The sequence below is a fragment of the Bos grunniens genome, chromosome 3 (assembly GCF_055505025.1).
Source record: "Bos grunniens cultivar Pamir isolate PY7600 chromosome 3, Bosgru_T2T1.0, whole genome shotgun sequence".
NCBI lineage: Eukaryota > Metazoa > Chordata > Mammalia > Artiodactyla > Bovidae > Bos > Bos grunniens.
The window spans coordinates 41690019-41713988 of record NC_141167.1 but is presented as its reverse complement, the minus strand read 5'-3'; the positions used below and the strand labels follow the sequence as shown (position 1 = coordinate 41713988).

The window sequence follows — 23970 nt, the reverse complement described above, 5'->3', positions numbered from 1 at the left end:
CAAAGGTCCATATAGTCAAAGCTATAATTTTTCCATAGTCATCTACGGATGTGAGACTTGGACCATCAAGAAGGCTGAGCGCCAAATAATTGATGTTTTTGAACTGTGGTGCTGGAGAAGACTCTTGAGAGTCCCTTGGACACGAAGAAGATAAAACCAGTAAATCCTAAAGGAAATCATTTAACTCTGAATATGCATTGGAAAGACTGATGTTGAAGTTGAAGCCCGAATACTTTGGCCACCTGATGAGAATAGCTGATTCACTGGAAAAGATGCTGGGAAAGAATGAAAGCAAAAGCAGAAGCAGGTGGCAGAGGATGAGAGGATGGGATAGCATCACTAACTCAATGAACACGAATTTGAGCAAACTCTGGGAGATAGTGAAGGACAGGGAAGCCTAGAGTGCTGCAGTCCCTGGAGTCACAAAGAGTTGGACATTACTTAGTGACTCAAAATGAGTTATGCAGCACCAAGTGATTTTGCTCAGTCGTGTCCAACTCTTTGTGACCCCATGGACTGTAGCCTACCAGGCTCCTCTGTCCATGGAATTTTCCAGGCAAGAGTACTGGAGTGGGTTGCCATTTCCTTCTCCAGAGGATCTTCCCGACCCAGGGATCAAACCCAGGTCTCCCACATTGCAGGCAGACGCTTTACCATCTGAGCCACCAAGGAATTTCTTCAGTGACTGAAGAACAACAATTATTGGATACTGCACAAGCAAATAAATTAGCAATGCTTCTTTTCAACAAAACATACCTTTATTACCTTCATGTAAACAAAACACATAATATTTGCCTATGAAAGGCCATATACATGCATACATATGTGTTTTATAGTATATATTAAAATATCTGGTTTATTATGAAAGCATAAAAATGATACAACATATTAGTAAACCAAGCAAATTTAATCCTACAGATACTGATATGAACTAGGAAAGAAATAGAAGTATAAAAGGGTTTAATAGAACTAGAAATAGTTCTATTAAAGCAAAATAGAACTAGAAATATGTCCATCGGAAGGTCTAAGAACCTAAGTTGAACAACCCAAAATAAAATTTTATATGAAATGTAATACAAGTAGTTATTATTCTGGATCAAAGATTTCATTTAATCCAACTGAATACATAACATTGCTAAGAATCATTATAGTAGGAAGGTATAAACGTATAACTTGAACATCAGAAAACTTTAAAACAATCATGATTCTTTTAGAATTTCCCTTTTCTTCAGCGAGGGTAGGTTCTCAGATCTTATTAAGAAGAATAACAGCAAAGAATGAAGCCATTTTCTTGTGGAAGAGAAACACTTCACCAGACAGCAAAATACAGGTACAACTTATAGGCCATTCAGAATGGGAGCAGGGGCTGCTGCCTCCACCTCCCTTATCAACTTCTCTACCCCACCACCCACTTCCCCCAATCCCACTGTATAAAAACCTCCATGGGACACTCATTGAAATTCGATGCTGTTAATTCACTCCACTCTATGTATTTCACAGCTGGTCATTAAGACCTATTAATCAATGATATATAATTCAAGATAGAACAAAAGTTGAATTTTCAGCATCCTATGACACACACTGTGATACTCAATAGTGATTTGAGGAATAGAGATGAGAAATCCCTGCCTTCTAAGTCTGTTCACTCAAGGTTCCTGACTTTTCAAGTGAGAATTAATCCCTTCTAATGCTTAGCACTTACTCTAGCTCTTCTCACAGTGTTATTTATGCTAAGCAATTAGATAAGTATCATGTCAGCCTCTAAATTTCATTAGACTTTGACATTCTAAATATTGTTTGTCAATTTACAAGCTAGATATTTATAAACTATGATCCATTATTTCACAAGTGCTTACTAAGAGTCAGGCACTGCAGTAAGCACTTTATGTGCATCATTTCATTCTATCCATATAAAAACTCCTTATTCTATAGATGAGGAAATTGAGGTATAGGGAGGTTAAGAAACTTTCCAAATAAGGGGGGTGGGCAGGACTCCTACAAAATTCTGTCAGACTCCAAAGTCAGTGCTTTTAAACTACTATTGATACTTACTTTTTAACAATCAATGCTTTTTAAATAATAAGCAATTAATAAATAAGCCTGTTTAGTGTTTTACATGTTTTACACGTTTACATGGTTTAGTGTTTACATGGTACTTGCTTTCTCCGTGTATCTACTATCAACCTGAACAAGTTTGAGTGGGAATAACTTTGCACATTTGATAGATTGAAAACTAGTCAAAGAACTATGAACTGCCTTCCTGCATTCACAGCCTGGCTTGTGCCAGGGTTACCACCGTTAGACTCCTGGGCCTCCTTGTAAAACAATGTACCTCAACTCCATGAGGAAGCTGTGAATAAACTGCAGTTTTTCTGACGTTAAAGATTATTTTAAAAACATGAAAACTGCAAGTAAAAGCTTTGCAAAGTGAGCATCTGGAGTGAAAAGAATTGCTTAATTATATAACATATATAATATTCAAATAAAATTTTAATATTTAAAACTTATACCCAATAAGTATATCTGATTTTCAAGTGTAAATTCAGGAAACATCAGTACAAGCAGTGTTCTGAATTTACAAATTTGGAACTTTTATATCAACTCTGTCTTTTGAGTAAGAAAGAGTAATTCAGCAAGATACTGCTATGAATCCATATAAATGAGGAAGCTCTCATACAACTTTTCACTAAAGGATGACCTTGTTCAAAGTTTAAATTAGAAGTTAACATGGTGTTCCTCCTGTTGATTTATCACCACAAACTTTAAGACAAGTATAATATGCCAAAGGCAATTCAGGAATCACACTCCCCTGTGAACAGAAGTGACTCTTAACAAACCTACCTTGTGTAGTAAAGGTAAGAAGGGCACTCCAATCACTCCAGATTCCTAGGCCATCCAATCTCTTGCACCTCACCTGTGCGCCATACGAAGACCCAGGAAGCACACTGTCTACTAGCAGAGACGTAGCTGAGACAATCTCATCAGTCTGTTAAATATCATTTGAAAACATCAGAGCATTAGGTTGATGTGAAACCTTTACCAAAATCGATTACAAGCAGGTCTCTACAAATTTCAAAGAATTAAAATCTTACAGAGTAGTTAGCTGGCCACAGTGGAATTTAACAGAGATCAATAACCCAGTAACACACGTTTGACTGACATTAGTCAATAGTATTTTTAAAAGCCTGTAAGTTCAAGGGAAAAAAATCACAGTGATAATCAGCATATATTTTTAACTGAATGATAATGAATATTGACTTTTCAAACTTTGAGAGGAACAGCTAAACTCAGTGGGAAGCTTCAAGCCTTTGCTGACATCGATAACATACAAGATATTAATAGACAACAATGCACAGAGGGACATCCTTGATCATCCAGTGGTTAAGAACCTGCCTGTAATGCAGGGGACACAGGTCTGATCCTTGGTTGGGGAAATAAGATCCCACATCCCATGGAGCAACTAAACCCACACAGCACAATGAAAGATCCCACGTGACACAGCAAAGATCCTGCGTGCAACAGTTAAGACCTGACGCAGCCAAATAAATAAGTAAATATTTTTTTAAAAGATGATGCATAGGGTAGGCATAGAGCTATAAACCTTCCTAGAGCAATGGGTCACAGAAGGAGGGCATGAATAATTTTAAGAACCCTGGTCTGATGATCAGCTGTGTGGGTTAATTGCTCAGTCGTGTCTGACTCTTTGCAACTCCATGGACTGGAGACTGCCAGGCTCCTCTGTCCATGGAATTCTCTAGGCAAGAATACTGGAGTGGGTTGCCATTTCATTCTCCGTGATGATCAGCTACAGTCAATCAAAATACAGTTTAAAAACCAGAGTGAAAACATCTAAGAGACATAACTTCATAAAACAACCAATGAGGTATTTCAAAATTATTGAACTTCCTGGCCCATTTGACTGTGGGGCAACACAGACTAAAAATGGCAAAAAGCCTCAGCAATACATTAAACAATATCAGATCGCCTATATTTAAAATCCTGAAGTCAAGTGGCATTACGAAGCATCACGATGAACAAACCTAGTAGAGGTGATGGAATTCTAGTTGAGCTGTTTCAAATTCTAAAAGATGCTGCTGTTAAAGTGCTACCTTCAATATGCCAGCAAATTTGGAAAACTCAGCAGTGGCCCCTGCTGGAAAAGGACTGGAAAAGGTCAATTTTCATTCCAATCCTAAAGAAGGGCAATGTCAAGAATGTTCAAACTATTGCACAATTGCACTCATCTCACATGCTAGCAAAGTAATGCTCAAAATTCTCCAAGCCAGGCTTCAACAGTATGTGAACCGTGAACTCCCAGATGTTCAAGCTGGATTCAGAAAGGGCAGAGGAACCAATGATCAAATTGCCAACATCTGTTGGATCATTGAAAAAGCAAGAGAGTTCCCCCCCCAAAAAAAATCTGCTTTATTGACTATGCCAAAGCCTTTGACTGTGTGGATCACAACAAACTGTGGAAAATTCTTCAAGAGATGGGTATACCAGACCACCTTACCTGCCTCCTGATAAATCTGTATGCAGGTCAAGAAGCAACAGTTAGAACTGGACATGGACAAAAGACTGGTTCCAAATAGGGGAAAGAGTATGTCAAGGCCGTATACTGTCACCCTGCTTATTTAACTTATGTGCAGAGTATATCATGCAAAATGCAGTGCTGGAAGAAACACAAGCTGGAATCAAGATTGCCAGGAGAAATATCAATAACCTCAGATAGGCAGAGGACACCACCCTTATGGCAGAAGGTGAAGAAGAAATAACAAGCCTCTTGGTGAAAGTGAAAGAGAAGAGTGAAAAAGTTGGCTTAAAGCTCAACATTCAGAAAACTAAGATCATGGCATCTGGTCCCATCACTTCATGGCAAATAGATGGGGGAACAGTGGAAACAGTAAGAGGCTTTATTTTGGGGTGCTCCAGATCACTGCAGATGCTGACTGCAGCCATGAAATTAAAAGACACTTGCTCCCTGGAAGAAAAGCTATGACCAACCTAGACAGCATATTGAAAAGGAGAGACATTACGTTGCAGACAAATGTCCATCTAGTCAAACCTGTGGTTTTTCCAGTAGTTATATATGGATGTGAGAGTTGGACTATAAAGAAAGCTAAGTGCCAAAGAATTGATGCTTTTGAACTGTGGTGTTGGAGGAGACTCTTGAGAGTCCCTTGGACTGCAAGGAAATCCAACCAGTCAATTCTGAAGAAAATCAGTCCTGAATATTCATTGGAAGGACTGATGCTGAAGCTGAAACTTCAATACTTTGGCCACCTGATGCAAAGAACTGACTCACTGGAAAAGACCCTGATGCTGGGAAAGATTGAAGGCAGGAAGAGACAAGGATGACAGAGGATGAGATGGTTGGATGGCACCACTGACTTGATGGACATGTATGTGATCAAGCCCCAGGAGTTGATGATGGACAGGGAAGCCTGGCATGCTGTAGTCCATGGGGTCGCAAAGAGTCGTACACAATTGAGCAACTAAATTGCAAGTCTTAGAAAATTAGCCCAGATATAAAAAGACAAGTTTTCACCTCTAAGTTATATAACAGTTTTACAAATTAAAATGCCAAAGTTATGACCCATGAGGCTCTTGACGACTCCTCCTTCTCTCCTACCCCTCCACTACTGCTCTTAACTTCACTCACTGCCCTGACCTCCAACTTCCCATCCCTAAGGTCCTCTAAATCGCTATTTCCTCTATTTAGACCCTAATTTCCCTGCATCACCACCTCCTTCAAATCCCTGCTCAAATATCACTTTCTTAAAGAGATCTTCCCCTCCCTCTAATTAATAATACAACCCATCCTCTACCACTTGCGACTGCAAGCTCCCCTATCCTGTTCTTCTAGTGTATCCTGAGTTCTTGGCACCTAGTGAGTGCACAACACTTTCTGAAAAAAAGATTTGACAGACTATACTATATAAATCCTGGAGAAGGCAATGGCAACCCACTCCAGTACTTTTGCCTGGAGAATCCCACGGATGGAGGAGCCCGGTAGGCTATAGTCCATGGGGTCGCTAAGAGTCGGACACGACTGAGCGACTTCACTTTCACTTTTCACTTTCATGCATTGGAGAAGGAAATGGCAACCCACTCCAGTGTTCTTGCCTGGAGAATCCCAGGGACGGGGGAGCCTGGTGGGCTGCCATCTCTGGGGTTGCACAGAGTCGGACACGACTGACGTGACTTAGCAGCAGCAGCAGCAGCAACTGTATAAATGCATGGAGTGCATGTAAACAAATATATTGAGTAATAAGAAAAAATAAGGATGGCATGTAAAATCAAAAGCCAGAGAAGGTCTTTAAGTGAAAATACTATGATTACGAATTCAGTAGTTCTGTATCTGGACTTCTTGTAGTCATTAGTCGTGTGTGTGTGTATGTGTGTCTGTGTTAACGAGACAGAGGAGAGTGAGGGGGAGAAAAAAGACAATCTAATATACTAAGCTTTTGGAAAAGGAACTTTTTCTGGCAGTAAATTCTAAGAGAAATTTGCCAAGCTTATCAAAATATAACACAGATCCACATGTAAGAGATATTTAGTAACACTGAACAACTTTTCTAAAGTCATTTTATAGAAGATGCAGAAATTTTGCGTACATGCTCATTTCTTTTGCTGATCTTGAATGAAAGCTTGAATGTACGATATTGAAGTATGACTGAATCTCCTCAAAAACAGTATACACATTTGATAGGCAGAGGCATTCTCTATGGGACTTGGAGGGCATCTCACCTTTTCTTTAATTGCTTCTCAACTTTTCATTTTATTAACTAAAATATACTTACTTTTCTTATATATTTTGTAGAATTCTCTGAATATTGCACTTGATATTGAAGTTGAAATGGTACCAGTGTTGGGCTGGACCACGAAATCTTTAAACTACCAGTGTCTGTGATTTCCATACGCAAACCTAATGGTGGATCAGGCTTCACTTAAGGAAAAAAGAGAACACTTTTAAGTCAAGTTATTTTCATGATAATCATAAAATGAAGTCAAAATGAATTTTAGCATATCCTATTCTTTAAACTAAGGAGTCCTTATCCAAAGGCTAATTACAGAACCAAAATATTCTACTACTGTAACTTACCATAGCAATCCATGTATTTTTGTTTCCTTCTCCCTACTTGGTAAAAACTATAAATCAGAAAATGATGTTATTTTGACAAATGTGATTCCTGCTATAAAAAAAAAACGCTGCTTAACTTTATTGAACCTAGATTTTCCCACACTTATTCGAAGCCTCCCTTGATGAAACCCACTGTTTTAGTGAATGACAAGAAGAAAAAGCATTTTGCAGAGCACTACTTGGAAAATACATATAAATTTTGTATGCAAAAATCAATGCATATAAGCATGCAGATTCATGTAAATCTGTATGTAAAACATTAAACATTAATTTTTGAATTCAACAAATCGAGACATACCCACTCGAATAACCCATAGCATACACAATTTACATGCAGTAAACACAACATTAGCAGGACTTGGCTTGTCACCAGAAATGGAGATAGAGTTCTTATCCTAATGGTGTATTTAACTCAGCATCTAATTTCTGAGTTTATTTGTCTATGTGTTTTATGTATGCATATCATTTGTGTATATACATATGTGGAGATGTATGTCTGTGGAGTTTAAAACATACAACAAACTTTAAATCATCTGTAGAAACAACGCAAACATCTTATAATAAACAGCTGATTGAACAAATAATAGTTCATACCCTAAAAAGTAATCTACAGTCATTAAAATCATATTAGAGAAGAATGTTGAAAAAGTTTAATATTGCTAGTTTTGAAAGTTTATTAAGCAATGTGAAAGTGAAAGTGTTAGTCGCTCAGTCGTGTCCAACTCTTTGTGACCCCATGGACTATACAGTCCATGGAATTCTCCAGGCCAGAATACTGGAGTGGGTAGTCATTCCCTTCTCCAGGGGATCTTCCCAACCCAGGGATCGAACCAGGTCTCCTACACTGCAGATTCTTTACCATCTGAGCCATCTTAATGGGCTTAAAGGGAAGCCCATTAGGCAATGTATTTACTTGAATTCATTAAAATTTGAACAAATAAAAGGATATGTGTAAATATGCATTAAAATAGAAAAAATGCCAAAATAGTAGAAAATAAATGATGCATTTTTCTTCTGTGTGCATCTCTATGCTTTCAAGATTTTTATGATTAACAAGAGTTACTCATAAACATAGAAATCATCATTACATTGAAATATATACTGACATGTATTTTATTTAAAAAAAATAATGGCACATTAATATTTTCTACATTCCTTAATTTCAAGAATTCAGTCATAGTTTTTTCCTTTTCCTCAAGTCAAAATTAATGAAGTTTTACTCTCTGTGACATAGTAGAAATTTTAGTTACTTTAAAGCAGGAATGGCTAAACTCTAAAGTCTAGAAGTAACAGGTGAAATTCAGGACCAAAAAGATAGAAAACAAAATAGACACCAAACAGAAATGAAATCATAAAATTATAAACTATTTTACATTTCTTATATGCATACACATATGGCTTTGTATTAAAAATCTAACAATAAATCTTTCCCTGGATCCCCTAGGTACTCAGTCAGAGACCACACATACTGGCTTCTTTCAGGGAAAAATTCCTCCAAAGAGTTGGCATTACTTACTCTCCATTTTGCATTCCATTTTCCTAACCAACCTATTCTGATCAGGTCTTCCTTCTTGCTAGTCCACTAAAACTACTCTTACCAAGGTTACTACTCTTTGCTGAATCCAATGTTAATTGTCTGATTCATTTTGCTCCATCTCTCAGCAGTGTCCCAACTGCTTATTCTGTGAGTAGCAGACAAGTAGAAATACTTTGTCCACCTGGTTTCCAGCTGTCACATTCCTTTACTCCTCTTCTCTCTGATTGCCTCAGTCTTTCTCTCACTGGACTCTAAATATGTGACCTCATACAATCCCATAAACATCTGATGCTAGAGACTCCCAAATATATATCTCCCTGAACTCTAGAATCATATATCTAACTACCTACTCAACGTCTCTTTGATTTCTAATAAGCATCTCAAATATAATTCGTCACATACCTAATTATCTCCAATATCCCCATTTGGTAACACTATTCTGCTACTAACCAGGTCCAAGCCTAAGTGTCATCCTTGACTCCTCTCTGTCCTTCACACTCCATACCCAATCCACTTCAGTCTGCACCATCTCCTGAAAAGTGAAAGTGAAAGTCACTCAGTCGTGTACGACTCTTTGCAACCTCATGGATTATACAGTCCATGGAATTCTCCAGGCCACAATACTGGAGTGGCTAGCCTTTCCCTTCTCCAGGGGATCTTCCCAACCCAGGGATTGAACCCAGGTCTCCCACATTGCAGGCGGATTCTTTACCAGCTTAGCCACAAGGGAAGACCAAGAATACTGGAGTGGGTAGCCTACCCCTTCTCCAGTGGATCCTCCCAACCCAGTAATTGAACTGGGGTCTCCTGCATTGCAGGTAGATTCTTTACCAACTGAGTATGAGGGAAACACCATCTCCTAATAGATCCCAAGCCTGAACATTTCTTTACTTCACTACAGCAACCCCAAGCCAACTGGACAACTCTAGCAGCTGCCTACCTGACTCGTCTTCCATTCTTGCAAGTGTCCTTTTTCCCTTCCCCATCAATCTATTTCTTCAATAGAGCATACATTTTAAACATGTGTATGAGCACGCATGTGTGCGTGTGTGTGCCCACACACACACACATACACACACGTCTGATCACATCACTCTCCTGGTACAAAAGCTTACACTGCAATTAGAATAAAATCCAAACTTTGTAACCATAGCCTGGGGTATGATCTGAATGCAGATGACTCTCTAACCACATCTCTGAATGTTCTCCTACCTTAATTACTCCAAGCAAAAGGCTCTTGTCTTTGGTTCTTCCAAATTCTGAGCTCATTCTATCCCAGGAATTTTGTGAGTGCTGTTCTTACTGTTTAGAGCACCTTTTGTTCTGGATTTTTGCATAGTTATCTCTTTTTTTTTTTAAGTTTAAAATGCTATTTCCTAAAAGAGGACTTCCATAGCTGAAATAATAGACTCCTACACCTGATAGTCTCTATCGTACAATTTGTCTTATTTTATTTCTTTCAATTTTGGGATCTTAATCACTTATACCCAAATACAAAAAAAGATTTTTTTCCCAAAAATTATCTGAAATAAGACAAATTTTTTTAAAGTTTCTTATAAAGTCTATCACAACACCTTGTCTTAACTACTTTATTTTTAAAAACAATTTAATTCAATGTTGGCTCTAAATACTTCTTAAAAATCACTTGATAGAACTGGTTTTAAAAAGAGAAGATAATGACATTTTATAGATTTTTTTTGTTTTTTCCCTATGGTATAACATCATGACTGAATTGCTTGGATATCATAGTAATCACATGGAAATCACAAATATATCCCTAAAAGACAAGTTATTTAAAAGTCCTAATGTTAAATATGACATCATAGGTAGATTCAAAAAATGCTATACCCTTAGTACTTAAAAAGAAGTGAGGATGAAGTTGTAAGGAATATGGTGTCAGATGTCTGAAAAAGTGGTTCCAATGATGGCAAAAACAATGATGCAGAGAAGCACAAAATAATTATTTCAGGAAATGTAAAACAGTAACACTATTAAATTATGTATCATATGTAACATAATTTAACACATACACACAAAACTGAGTTAATAAATTAATAATTTAGCATTCATCTATATTATTCACATTGAATAATGTAATTGAATACACTGAATATTTATAATTATATATTCAAGCTGATGAAAGAAATCTGGGGAATCTTTGCACTAATAATGTGGGCACTTGTCTATTATATAAGTTTTTCTTCTAATCAGATTTGTACAGCCAATTAGTTTGCTTATGTTTATATTGTTTTTCTCTGCCCAGTATTGTCTACCCCTGCTCTGTGAGGCAGGAACTTTGTCTCACTCACCATTGTTTCCCCCAGCTCCTAGATCAGTGACTGATACCCACGAGTCTCTAAAAAATATTTATTGAAGGCATAAAGTCAGGTAAAAAGGAGCTTTTAATTATTTTCAGAAATAGTTATCTGAGATGTGAAAAAGTCATAATCAAACAAAACATATCCATTAGACTGACCTAGGATTTAAAGAAATCAAACTGTTTTCAAAATGAATTTGTTACAATTGCAGAAATATCTATACTGTTGTTAAATCATTCTAGAAGCTGCTTTTAATACCCCTTAGGACTACATTTATCATCATTACAGTGTCAGTCAAAGTGAGATAAGCTAATGAAACATCTTGTAAACAATTTTCAGCCTGTTTGAATGACTGATGTTTAAAGATATTATCTTTCTTAGGCACAACTTACCAACATTAATGGGCTGAGCTGACATTGGAGGTGAGTGAAAAACTGCTCCACCAGATGTGATTTTCAAATACATAAGAAGGGAGTTATTGAGCTTGGCTGTCGGCACAGGCACATGACATTCACAACATTCATGAACACTGCAGTTGCACTGAACAACCTGAAAACTGTCTTTCTGGGGGAGCAGAGGTGACTCTTCTAACACGTCAAGCCTATATGAGAAAAGAAGAGCTACATATTAACATAGATGTGAAAGCACTAGATATGTTTAAAATGGAGGACACAAAATCCAAATTGAGGTAAACTGTTCTGCACACCCAGCTTATAGAGCTTCTCGGGGGGGAAAGCTACATTATAGCAGAGACAGAAAGATAAGGGTTAAAGCAAGTTAGCAATCAGTATAAGTTAGAATCAATAAAGCAAGTTAGAAATAATATAAGCAAGAAGACAATGAGGCAACAGTGAAGTACTGAAAGAAAAATCGTGATTTTTAAATCCTATATTCAATAAAAATATCTGTCAAAATAAACATGTAATAAAGGCTTTTTACAGACACACCAAAATGGAAAGAATTTATCATCAATCAAAGTTGCAAAAACTTCCTTTAGAAAAAAAAATGCTGAAGGAAGTCCTTCAGACAAAAAGAAAATGATAGCAAATAGAAGTCTGGTTCCACACAAGGAAATGAAATTTAACTTAAAGGATAAATATTTATTGACTAATTAAAGCAAAAATAATAACCATAAAGTGTGGGGTTTATAACATAGGTAGAAATAAAATGTATGACATTAATACCAAACTTGGGGAAAGGGGAGACGTGTATATATACAGCTATAAATTTCTTCCACTATACATGTAGTGGTGAAATGTCAGTTGGAGGTATAACATCAGTTCGGCTATATTAAGTTAAAGACCTATATTCTAAATCCTAAAGCCACCACTAAAATAATAAAACAAGAAGTCACAATAAGCTACAATAATCAAGCCAAAGGAGTACGAACATAAAGAGAAAAAAATAGATTAATGGACAGAAGAAACCAACACCTATATGGACAATCAATTTTCTACAAAGGTGCAAAAGCAATTCTGTGGAGAAAGAGTAATCTTTTCAATAAATTGTGCTCAAACAGTGGGATATCTATACGCCCCCCTCCACACAAAAATTCAACTTTAATCCACACCTCACATAAGATTCAAATATTAATTCAAAATAGATCATTAATCTAAATGCAGAATTTAAAGCTATGAATCAGAAGAAACTTTGGGAAAAAAATTTGTGACCTTGTTTTAAATAATAATTTCTTAGATGCAACACAAAAGCACGAGTCACAAAATTACAAATTGATAATTTGATTTTTATCAATATTAAAAACTTCTGTTCTTCAGAAGATACTATGAAAGATAAAAAGATAACAAAAGGGTCAATCAAAAAATGGGCAGAAGATCTAAACAGACATGTCTCCAATGAAGACATACACATGGCCAAAAAACATATGAAAAGGTGTTCAACATCATTAATTATTAAAGAAATGCAATGTATTTGATTAAGATATTGGTTACATAGGTGAACATACTTCCCAAAATTCATCAACCTTATATTTAAGGTGCATTTTATTATATGCAAAATTTACCTTAAAATAAAAATACTGTGCCAAAAAAGTGTTTTTGAAAATTTCAAAATGCTATACACTCATAAAATTCCATTTTGAATTGAAGGTAGAATGACTTAGTACTTTCAACTTCACCTAAACCTTTAAACAATTCCAATAAAATGTGATTTTTAAAAATATCGCACCATGACTTTTATGTGTTTTTCAAATATTAAAAGTTTTTATCAAAAGAGTATGGAACAAATTAAATAAATTGCAGTATTTTATGTCAGAAATATGCTTGCAGCTTGTATTGTGTTTTGACTGAAAAACTTCCAAATTTTAAGGCAAAAAAGAACTGAACAGAAAACATATTCCCCACCAATATTTTTAAGAGGAAATTCTGGTGATTTTTTTCTTTTGTAAAATAAAAAGTTAGAATTATACTCTTACTTTAGATGGTCTCACCAATGCCATTTTTTCTAAATACAGTGGATATTTATATAGGGCTGATTCCTAAAGAGATTAACTCTCTGGTTTCTCTACCACTTCACTGCTGTGTTCCATTTAATCAATCTCATTTTCATTTACTTTATAATTTCAGTATACACAAAAATATGCATAATATATATTTATAATGATGATATATAATGATTATGTATTATAGAATACATGTACTATACAATATATATCATAGTATTTCATAATTTATAGGGTTTTTAGTAAAAATCTCCACACAGGAATTTCCCAAATCATTCCAACAAATAATCCCATCATGAAACTCAGGGGTGAGGAAACTGTATCCCACAAGCCAAATACAATTGCTTTTGTACAGCCTATGAGCTAAGAAGCATTTCTTACATTATCTACTGGTTTAAAAAAAGAAGGAAGAATATCCCACAATCATGGAAATTATATAAAATTCACATTTAAGTGTCCATAAACACAGTCATGCTCATTCATTTACTAATTCATTCATTAGTAACTATGACCACAAGGTTGTGATACAGAGAGAACGGAGAGTAAAGCCTAAAATATTTATTATCTTCACCTTAAAAAAAAAAGATTTTCTATCCCAGCTATAGGCCAAAAACATTTCGTACTCCCTACTGCTAACTACCAGTATACCAGACCACCTGACCTGTCTCTTGAGAAATCTGTATGCAGGTCAGGAAGCAACAGTTAGAACTGGACATGGAACAACAGACTGGTTCCAAATAGGGAAAGGAGTACATCAAGGCTGTATATTGTCACCCTGTTTATTTAACTTATATGCAGAGTACATCATGAGACATGCGGGGCTGGATGAGGCACAAGCTGGAATCAAGATTGTCAGGAGAAATATCAGTAACCTCAGATATGCAGATGACACCACCCTTATGGCAGAAAGTGAAGAAGAACTAAAGAGCCTCTTGATGAAAGTGAAAGAGGAGAGTGAATAAGTTGGCTTAAAACTCAACATTCAGAAAACGAAGATCATGGCATCTGGTCCCATCACTTCATGGGAAATAGATGGGGAAACAGTAGAAACAGTGATAGACTTTATTTTGGGGAACTCCAAAATCACTGCAGATGGTGATTGCAGCCATGAAGTTAAAAGACGCTTACTCCTTGGAAAAAAATTTTGACCTACCTAGACATCATATTAAAAATCAGAGACATTACTTTGCCAACAAAGGTCTGTCTAGTCAAGGCTATGGTTCTTCCAGTGGTTATGTATGGATGTGAGAGTTGGACTATATAGAAAGCTGAGCACTGAAGAACTGATGCTTTTGAACTGTGGTGTTGGAGAAGACTCTTGAGAATCCCTTGGACTGTAAGGAGATCCAACAGTCCATCCTAAAGGAAATCAGTCCTGAATATTCATTGGAAGGACTGATGTTGAAGCTGAATTCCAATACTTTGACCACCTGATTCATTTGAAAAGACCCTGATGCTGGGAAAGATTGAAGGCGGGAGGAGAAGGGGATGGCAGAGAATGAGATGGTTGAATGGCATCACTGACTCAATGGACATTAGTTTGAGTAAACTTCAGGAGCTGGTGATGGACAGGAAAGCCTGGCGTGCTGCAGTCCATGGGGTCACAAAGAGTCAGACTCGACTTGGGCGACTGAACTGAACTGGTGACTACTTGATGAAAAAAGGACACAAAAATATACCATCAAATTTCACTATTTAGCATATCTATAATGCACACAAAACATCTTGAGGATCACTATCTACTTCAATTTTTCAAACCACTTTGCTGCTGCTGCTAAGTCACTTCAGTTGTGTCTAACCCCATAGACAGCAGCCCACCAGGCTCCCCCATCCCTGGGATTCTCCAGGCAAGAACACTGGAGCGGGTTGCCATTTCCTTCTCCAATGCATGAAAAGTGAAAAGTGAAAGTGAAGTCACTCAGTCGTGTCCGACTCTTAGCAACCCCATGGACTGCAGCCCACCAGGCTCCTCAGACTCCTCCATCCATGGGATTTTCCAAGCAAGAGTACTGGAGTGGGGTGCCATTGCCTTCTCCGTCAAACCACTTTATGAGGGAACTAATATTACCTATTTTACAAGTAAAAAACTGAGGCTCAAGGAGAACATGGACTGGAATTCATCTCAAGTCTCATGCTTCCATGTTCAGTACTCAATTCATTACATCCAAGATGCCTTATGATCACAAGGTAAGTTCACTGTTACCATTATCATTTTACTTAAGGGATTAGCAAAGATTTTAATGGCCACAACCAAAGAATAATTATAATCTGAATTGTTAATATTTCAAAAATTCAGAAAATTAGAAAATTATAGAATTATTTTCAATTATTTTTTCCTTGAGGAAAACACTAGATATTTCTCACATTTATTAGAGCAGTTTTTCCAAGTTTGTGCGAAACCTGGACTATACAGCCTTGTTACTTGTCAAAGTAAGCATAACAACTTCTTTTATCTTCCAAAAGATTTTCTAAAGTTTTAAGTATTTACATATACTTCAGGGACTTCCCTGGTGGTCCAGTGGTTAAGAATACACCTGCCAATGTACAGGTCATGGGTTCAATCCCTGATCTGGGAAGATTCTACATCCCATGGGGCAACTAAGCCTGTGTGCCACAGCTACTGAAGCCCTCATGCTCGGGAGCCCATGATCTACAACAAGAGAAGCCTCCAGTCACCACAACTAGAGAAAGCCCACACTTAGCAGCAAAGACCCAGTACAGCCAAAAATAAAATCAATCAATAAATAAAATTATTTCAAAGAAGAAAACAGAGTTTTAAAAGGTACTTCAAAATTTTGATAATATCAAAGTAGTGTAAATTATCAAAATTTCAAAGTAGTGTAAATCAAAATGGTGATCAAAATTTTAAAATAAGAAAGCAATACATTGGCTTAAAATAATCAAAACTTAAGAATTTCTGACATTCTTGAAAAATGTTTATTCAGCAAAATATTTTATGCATTTGCCAGTACTCACACACATAAATTTAGTGCCACTATTTATTTAATCCCTCTATATATGAGGACTGCAAGGAGATCCAACCAGTCCATTCTGAAGGAGATCAGCCCTGGGTGATCTTTGGAAGGACTGATGCTAAAGCTGAAACTCCAGTACTTTGGCCACCTCATGAGAAGAGTTGACTCATTGGAAACGACTCTGTTGCTGGGAGGGATTAGGGGCAGGAGGAGAAGGGGACGACAGAGGATGAGATGGCTGGATGGCATCACTGACTCGATGGACGTGAGTCTGAGTGAACTCCGGGAGTTGGTGATGGACAGGGAGGCCTGGTGTGCTTCGATTCATGGGGTTGCAAAGAGTTGGACACGACTGAGCAACTGAACTGAACTGATACTTGCAAGCGAAAATAATTAAAAAAAGTTGTCAAATAATTTTAAATTTGGTTTCTTTGCAAATTTCACAATTCAGGCAATATTTCTACTCAGAAGCTAGGTATATAATTAGTACTGAAACTTCATCTTTTAGTCACAGTGGTTTATAGAAAGCACATTCTATCCTCTGACCTTTGGTCATGTTACTTATTTCCCCCCAAAATTTTCTATCAATATTTTAAAACTTCTCTAAGAGAGATCTACACTAAATTATTATAGGAGTAACACCAAATGAGTGTTCTTTACTGTGACATAAACTGAGAGCAAAACATAGTTGGTGAACCATTAAATAACTGGAAAATTTAGCATTAGTTTTGTGAATAATTTAATCAAGTCACATTTTAAATCTCAGACTGGTAACCTATACAAATGTTACTCCCAAAAGTCTACTTTACCCATCAAAAGGAATTTCAAAAAATAGGTTAGCATCCCAGACTAGTTTCATCATAAAAATCACCTGGCACCTTTTAAAACTAGATTCCTGGATGCTCCATGGAATTCAGTATATCTGGGGCCAAGGAATCTGTTTTTAGTAAGTGTCATAGATCAGAGGTTCTCATAGTATGGTTCCCAAGCCAATAATATTAGCATCATCTGGAACTTGATAGAAATGCAAACCCAGCCCAGACCTCATGAATTAGGTCCAGGTGAGAAGCTGACAAATTTCATCAAGGAGACAATTTAAGAAGCATTCTGTATAACACAAAGTACTTGTCAGTTGTACGATATTACCAAACAAATGGAAAATCAACAAGGAGGACATGAAGGAAGAAAAAAAGAAAAATAAAAAAGGAATACAAACAAAAGCAAAGGGACCTAAATATATGTCAAGTTAACAACATAACCACGTGAAGTGGAAGGGGAGGGGATACCCTAGTTAACTGCACAGAATCTCGATCATGCAACCTTCAGCATTAGCAAAGGCAAGGTGAGTCAACACAGACACTGCGCTCTAGTCACTGTACGCCGGACTCTTTGTTTTCTACAGCAGTATGGCTTAGCTATTCCAAAATTACTTTGTGTGTATTTTAGGACTAAGCAACTAGATAACGTATTGTTGGAAAGGGAAGCAAGATTTCTCACTTCTAGAAAAAGGTGTTTGTTGTTGCTCAGTCACTAAGTCATGTCCAACTCTTTGTGACCCCATAGACTGCAGCACACCAGGCTCCTCTGTCCTTCACTATCTCCTGGAGTTTGTTCAAGCTCATGTCCATTAAGTCGGTGATGCCATCTAGCCATCTCATCTTCTATTGCCCGCCTTCTCGGCCTGCCCTCAATCTTTTCCAGCCTAAGAGTCTTTTCCAATGAGTTGGCTCTTCACATCAGATGGCCAAAGTACTGGAGCTTCAGTTTCAGCATCAGTCCTTCCAGTGAGTATTCAGGGTTGATTTCCTTTAGGATTGACTGGTTTGACCTCCTTGCTGTCCAAGGGACTCTCAAGAGCTTCTCCAGCAACACAATTCAAAGGCATCAATTCTTCAGCACTCAGCCTTGTTTATGGTCCAACTCTCACATCCATCCATGATTACTGGAAAAATCATAGCTTTGACTCTCTGGACCTTTGTTGGCAAAGTGATGTCTTTGTCTTTTAATATGCTGTTTAGGTTTGTCATGGCTTTCCTTCCAAGGAGCAAGTGTCTTTAATTTCATGACTGAAGTCACTATTGTTACAAGAAAAGAAAAGCACTGCTAGAATAGATCCTGCAGTTTTGAACTAGAACAAGAGATATCAGTATGAACACACGCTTTTTTGTTATGTATATACAGAGAGATACAAAAATATAGATTTCTGAGTATTATGTGTATTATGCACATTGTGTGTGTACTGTGTGTATGCATACATATAACAAACTCTGTAACTAAGGGGGCCTAGAAACAATGCCACTCAAGGAACAGTGAGCATTTAGCCCCCAGACACCACTTTGTGAACATCATTCTCCAACAAAATGGAATCAGGGCTCCTTGGAGAAATGGCCGATTCCAGTGTCAGAGCAGGAAAAGCATAAAATCAACCTGAAATTTCTCGTAGTGTTAGAAAGTAAGGAGTCCTATTTAAAAAAAAAAAAAAAAGATAGATGGAAAACATCAAAAGGACACAGAAGCCAGTTTAAATAAGCCCCAACTCGGCAAATGTTGGACAGTGTGATCAAAAAAATAAATAATAATAGTAACTAAATAGCTCATCAAATAAAATAATGATTTGTATAGCTCATCAAATAAAATAATAATCTGTGAGTCCATCTTGATGGGAAAGAAGGAAGGAAAAGGAGAAGGGGAAGGAAAGAAAAAAAGGTAAGAGCAAAAGAATGGAAAGTACTTCTCACAGAGCCTAGTATTGTGGCTTGCATACAGCTTCTTGATTAAATAACACTATGTCTAAAGAAACACTATGCCCAAAGAAAGGCAATGCCAAAGAATGCTCAAACTACCGCACAATTGCACTCATCTCACACGCTAGTACAGTAATGCTCAAAATTCTCCAAGCCAGGCTTCAGCAATACGTGAGCCGTGAACTTCCTGATGTTCAAGCTGGTTTTAGAAAAGGCAGAGGAACCAGAGATCAAATTGCCAACATCCACTGGATCATAGAAAAAGCAAGAGAGTTCCAGAAAAACATCTATTTCTGCTTTATTGACTATGCCAAAGCCTTTGACTGTGTGGATCACAATAAACTGTGGGAAATTCTGAAAGAGATGGGAATACCAGACCACCTGATCTGCCTCTTGAGAAATTTGTATGCAGGTCAGGAAGCAACAGTTAGAACTGGACATAGAACAACAGACTGGTTCCAAATAGGAAAAGGAGTTCGTCAAGGCTGTATATTGTCACTCTGTTTATTTAACTTCTATGCAGAGTACATCATGAGAAACGCTGGACTGGAAGAAACACAAGCTGGAATCAAGATTGCCACAAGAAATATCAATAACCTCAGATATGCAGATGACACCACCCTTATGGCAGAAAATGAAGAGGAACTAAAAAGCCTGTTGATGAAAGTGAAAGTGGAGAGTGGAAAAGTTGACTTAAAGCTCAACATTCAGAAAACAAAGATCATGGCATCCAGTCCCACCACTTCATGGGAAATAGATGGGGAAACAGTGGAAACAGTGTCAGACTTTATTTTCTGGGCTCCAAAATCACTACAGATGGTGACTGCAGCCATGAAATTAAAAGACGCTTACTCCTTGGAAGGAAAGTCATGACCAACCTAGATAGCATATTCAAAAGCAGAGACATTACTTTGCCAACAAAAATTCCTCTAGTCAAGGCTATGGTTTTTCCTGTGGTCATGTATGGATGTGAGAGTTGGACTGTGAAGAAGGCTGAGCGCCAAAGAATTGATGCTTTTGAACTGTGGTGTTGGAGAAGACGCTTGAGAGTCCCTTGGACTGCAAGGAGATCCAACCAGTCCATTCTGAAGGAGATCAGTCCTGGGTGTTCTTTGGAAGGACTGATGCTAAAGCTGAAACTCCAGTACTTTGGCCACCTCATGAGAAGAGTTGATTCATTGGAAAAGACCCTGATGCTGGGAGGGATTGGGGGCAGGAGGAGAAGGGGACGACAGAGGATGAGATGGCTGGATGGCATCACTGACTCGATGGACGTGGGTCTCAGTGAACTCCAGGGGTTGGTGATGGACAGGGAGGCCTGGCATGCTGCGATTCATGGGGTTGCAAAGAGTCGGACACGACTGAGTGACTGATCTGATCTGATGTCTAAAATTTCTCAATTAACACTGAGCACACTTGTTTACTTTACAAATAACGCATGTTTCTTCTCTCAAAATTTTAGTTGGTTCTTTTTTATACTGTCAATTTCTCTTATTACATTCATATTTTCTTTATATCCTTGAGTACATGGAGGATATTACTACTAATCATCTGCTGGTTCTATCATCTCGGCCATTTCTGAGTCCGCATCTATTGTCTATTTTTTTCTTTTTCTCTGGGTTATGGTTTACTTTTTCCTGTCCTTCATATATGCAGAATTTTTCACAGGATGCCAGACATGGTGAATATTACATTTTTGAGTGTTGGATCATGCTGTTTTTTCTTAGAGAATGTTGAATTTTGTTCTGGCAATTGGTTATTTGGGTGACTTAAGTGTGAACCTTTTAAGCTCTTTAGGGGGAAATGTAGATCAGCCTTGACGCTAGGGCTAATCTGGCCACACTTTTTTTAAACTTTTTATTTTGGGTATTGGGGGATAGACTATTAATAATGTTGTGATAGTTTCAGATGAATAGTGAAGGGACTCAGTCATACAAAGACATGTATCAATTCTCCCCCAAATTGGCTTCTCATCCAGGCTGGCTGGACCCATTTTAAAGTGTGGATATTATGGGGTTTCTGCTGGTATTCAACACTTCAGTAGCTCAGTCATGTCCAACTCTTTGCAAACCCCATGGACTGCATCACGCCAGGCTTCCCTGTCCATTACCAACTCCCTTGAACTTGCTCTAACTCATGTCCATTGAGTCAGTGATGCCATCCAACCATCTCAACCTCTGTCATCCCTTTCTCCTCCTGCCTTCAATCTTTCCCAGCGTCAGGGTCTTTTCCAGTGAGTCAGTTCTTCACATCAGGTAGCCAAAGTATTGGAGTTTCAGCTTCAACATCACTCCTTCCAATGAATATTCAGGATTCATTTCCTTTAGGATTGACTGGTTGGATTTCCTTGCAGTCCAAGGGACTCTCAAGAGTCTCCTCCAACATCACAGTTCAAGAGCATCAATTCTTCAGCACTCAGCTTTCTTTATGGTCCAGATCTCACATCCATAAATGACTACTGGAAAAACCATAGCTTTGACTAGACAGACCTTTGTCAGCAAAGTAATATCTCTTTTTAATATGCTGTCTAGGTTGGTCATAGTTTTTCTTCCATGGAAAAAGTACCTTTAATTTCATGGCCAGTTACCATCTGCAGTGATTTTGGAGCCTAAGAAAATAAAGTTTGTCACTGTTTCCATTGCTTCCCCGGAGAAGGCAATGGCACCCCACTCCAGTACCTGGAAAATCCCACGGACCGAGGAGCCTGGTAGGCTGCAGTCCTTGAGTTTGATAAGAGTTGGACACGACTGAGTGACTTCACTTTCCCTTTTCACTTTCAGGCATTGGAGAAGGAGATGGCAACCCACTCCAGTGTTCTTGCCTGGAGAATCCCAGGGACAGGAGAGCTTGCTGGGAGGCCATCTATGGGTTCGCACAGAGTCGGACATGACTGAAGTGACTTAGCAGCTTAGCAGCAGCCATTGCTTCCCCATCAATTTGCTGTGAAGTGATGCAACCAGATGCCATGACCTTGGCTTTTTGAATGTTGAGATTTAAACCAACTTTTTCACTCTCTTCTTTCACTTTCATCAAGAAGTTCTTTAGTTCTTCTTCACTTTCTGTCATAAGGGTGGTGTCATCTGTGTATCTGAGGTTATTGATATTTCTCCTAGCAATCTTGATTCCAGCTTGTGCTTCATCCAGCCTGGCATTTCTCATGATGTACTCTGCATATGAGGTAAATAAACAGGGTGACAATATACAGCCTTGACATACTCCTTTCCAAATTTGGAACCAGTCTGTTGTTCCATGTCCGGGTCTAACTGTTATTTCTTGACCTGCATACAGATTTCTCAGGAGGCAGGTCAGGTGGTCTGATATTCCCATCTTTTGAAGAATTTGCCAGTTTGCTGTGATCTACACAAAGACTTAAGTGTGATCAATGAAGCAGAAGTAGATATTTTTCTGGAACTCACTTGCTTTTTCAATGATCCAACAGATACTGGCAATTTGATCTCTGGTTCCTCTGCCTTTTCTAAGTCCAGCTTGAACATCTGGAAGTTCATGGTTCACATATTGTTGAAGCATGACTTGGAGAATTTTGAGCATTACTTTGCTAGTGTGTGAGATGAGTGCAATTGTGCGATAGTTTAAACACTCTTTGGCATTGCCCTTCTTTGGGATTGGAATGAAAACTGACCTTTTCCAGTCCTGTGGCCACTGCTGAGTTTTCCAAATTGGCTGACATATTAAGTGCATCACTTTCACAGCATCATCTTTTAGGATTTGAAATTGCTCAACTGGAATTTCATCACCTCCACTAGCTTTGTGCACAGTGATTCTTCCTAAGGCCCACTTGACTTCACATTCCAGGATGTCTGGCTCGAGGTGAGTGATCACACCATCATGGTTATCTGGGTCATGAAGATCTTTTTTGGATAGTTCTTCTGTGTATTCTTGCCACCTCTTCTTAATATCTTCTGCTTCTGTTAGGTCCATACCATTTCTGTCCTTTATTGTGCCCATCTTTGCATGAAATGTTCCCTTGGTATCTCTAATTTTCTTGAAGAGATCTCTAGTCTTTCCCATTCTGTTGTTTTCCTCTATTTCTTTGCATTGATCACAGAGGAAGGCATTCTTATTTCTTCTTGCTATTCTTTGAGACCCTGCATTCAAGTGGGTATATCTTTCCTTTTCTCCTTTGCCTTTCAACAAGGACTCTCCAAATCTCTTTATAAGAAACTAATTATTCCTGGCCCTGTGTGACTTCTGGGAATTCCTTAGCTTACAGTTCTACTGACTTCTTTTTCAAGAAGTTTTCTTTCCCAAGATCATGGATGGACTGGTATTTAGACAAAGAATCAAGGCAACCCCGATGCTAATTCCCAAAGAAAGGCAATCCCAAAGAATGCTCAAACTATTGCACAATTGCACTCATCTCACATGCTATTAAAGTAATGCTCAAAATTCTTCAAGCCAGGCTTCAACAATAAGTGAACCATGAACTTCCAGATGCTCAAGTTGGTTTTAGAAAAGGCAGAGGAACCAGAGATCAAATTGCCAACACCCATTGGGTTATCAAAAAAGCAAGAGAGTTCCAGAAAAACATCTATTTCTACTTTATTGACTATGCCTAAGCCATTGACTGTGTGGATCACCACAAACTGTGGAAAATTCTGAAAGAGATGAGCATACCAGATCACCTGACCTGCCTCTTGAGAAATCTGTATACAGGTCAGGAAGCAACAGTTAGAACTGGACATGGAACAACAGACTGGTTCCAAACAGGGAAAGGAGTACATCAAGGCTGTATATTGTCACCCTGTTTATTTAACTTATATGCAGAGTACATCA

At 37.9% G+C, this 23970-nt stretch overlaps 1 protein-coding gene across 3 annotated transcripts in view; it reads right to left on the bottom strand.

Moving 5' to 3' along the window:
- Positions 1-23970, bottom strand: part of LEPR (leptin receptor) — a 93637-nt gene that overhangs the window by 34258 nt on the left and 35409 nt on the right. For all 3 annotated transcript variants that reach the window (XM_086390406.1, XM_086390408.1, XM_086390407.1), the window contains exons 6-8: positions 11392-11600; positions 6804-6949; positions 2842-2986 (exon numbers count right to left, since the gene is read on the bottom strand). In XM_086390406.1, the coding sequence (XP_086246532.1) occupies positions 2842-2986; positions 6804-6949; positions 11392-11600 (500 nt within the window). The remainder of the gene's footprint in view (positions 1-2841; positions 2987-6803; positions 6950-11391; positions 11601-23970) is intronic.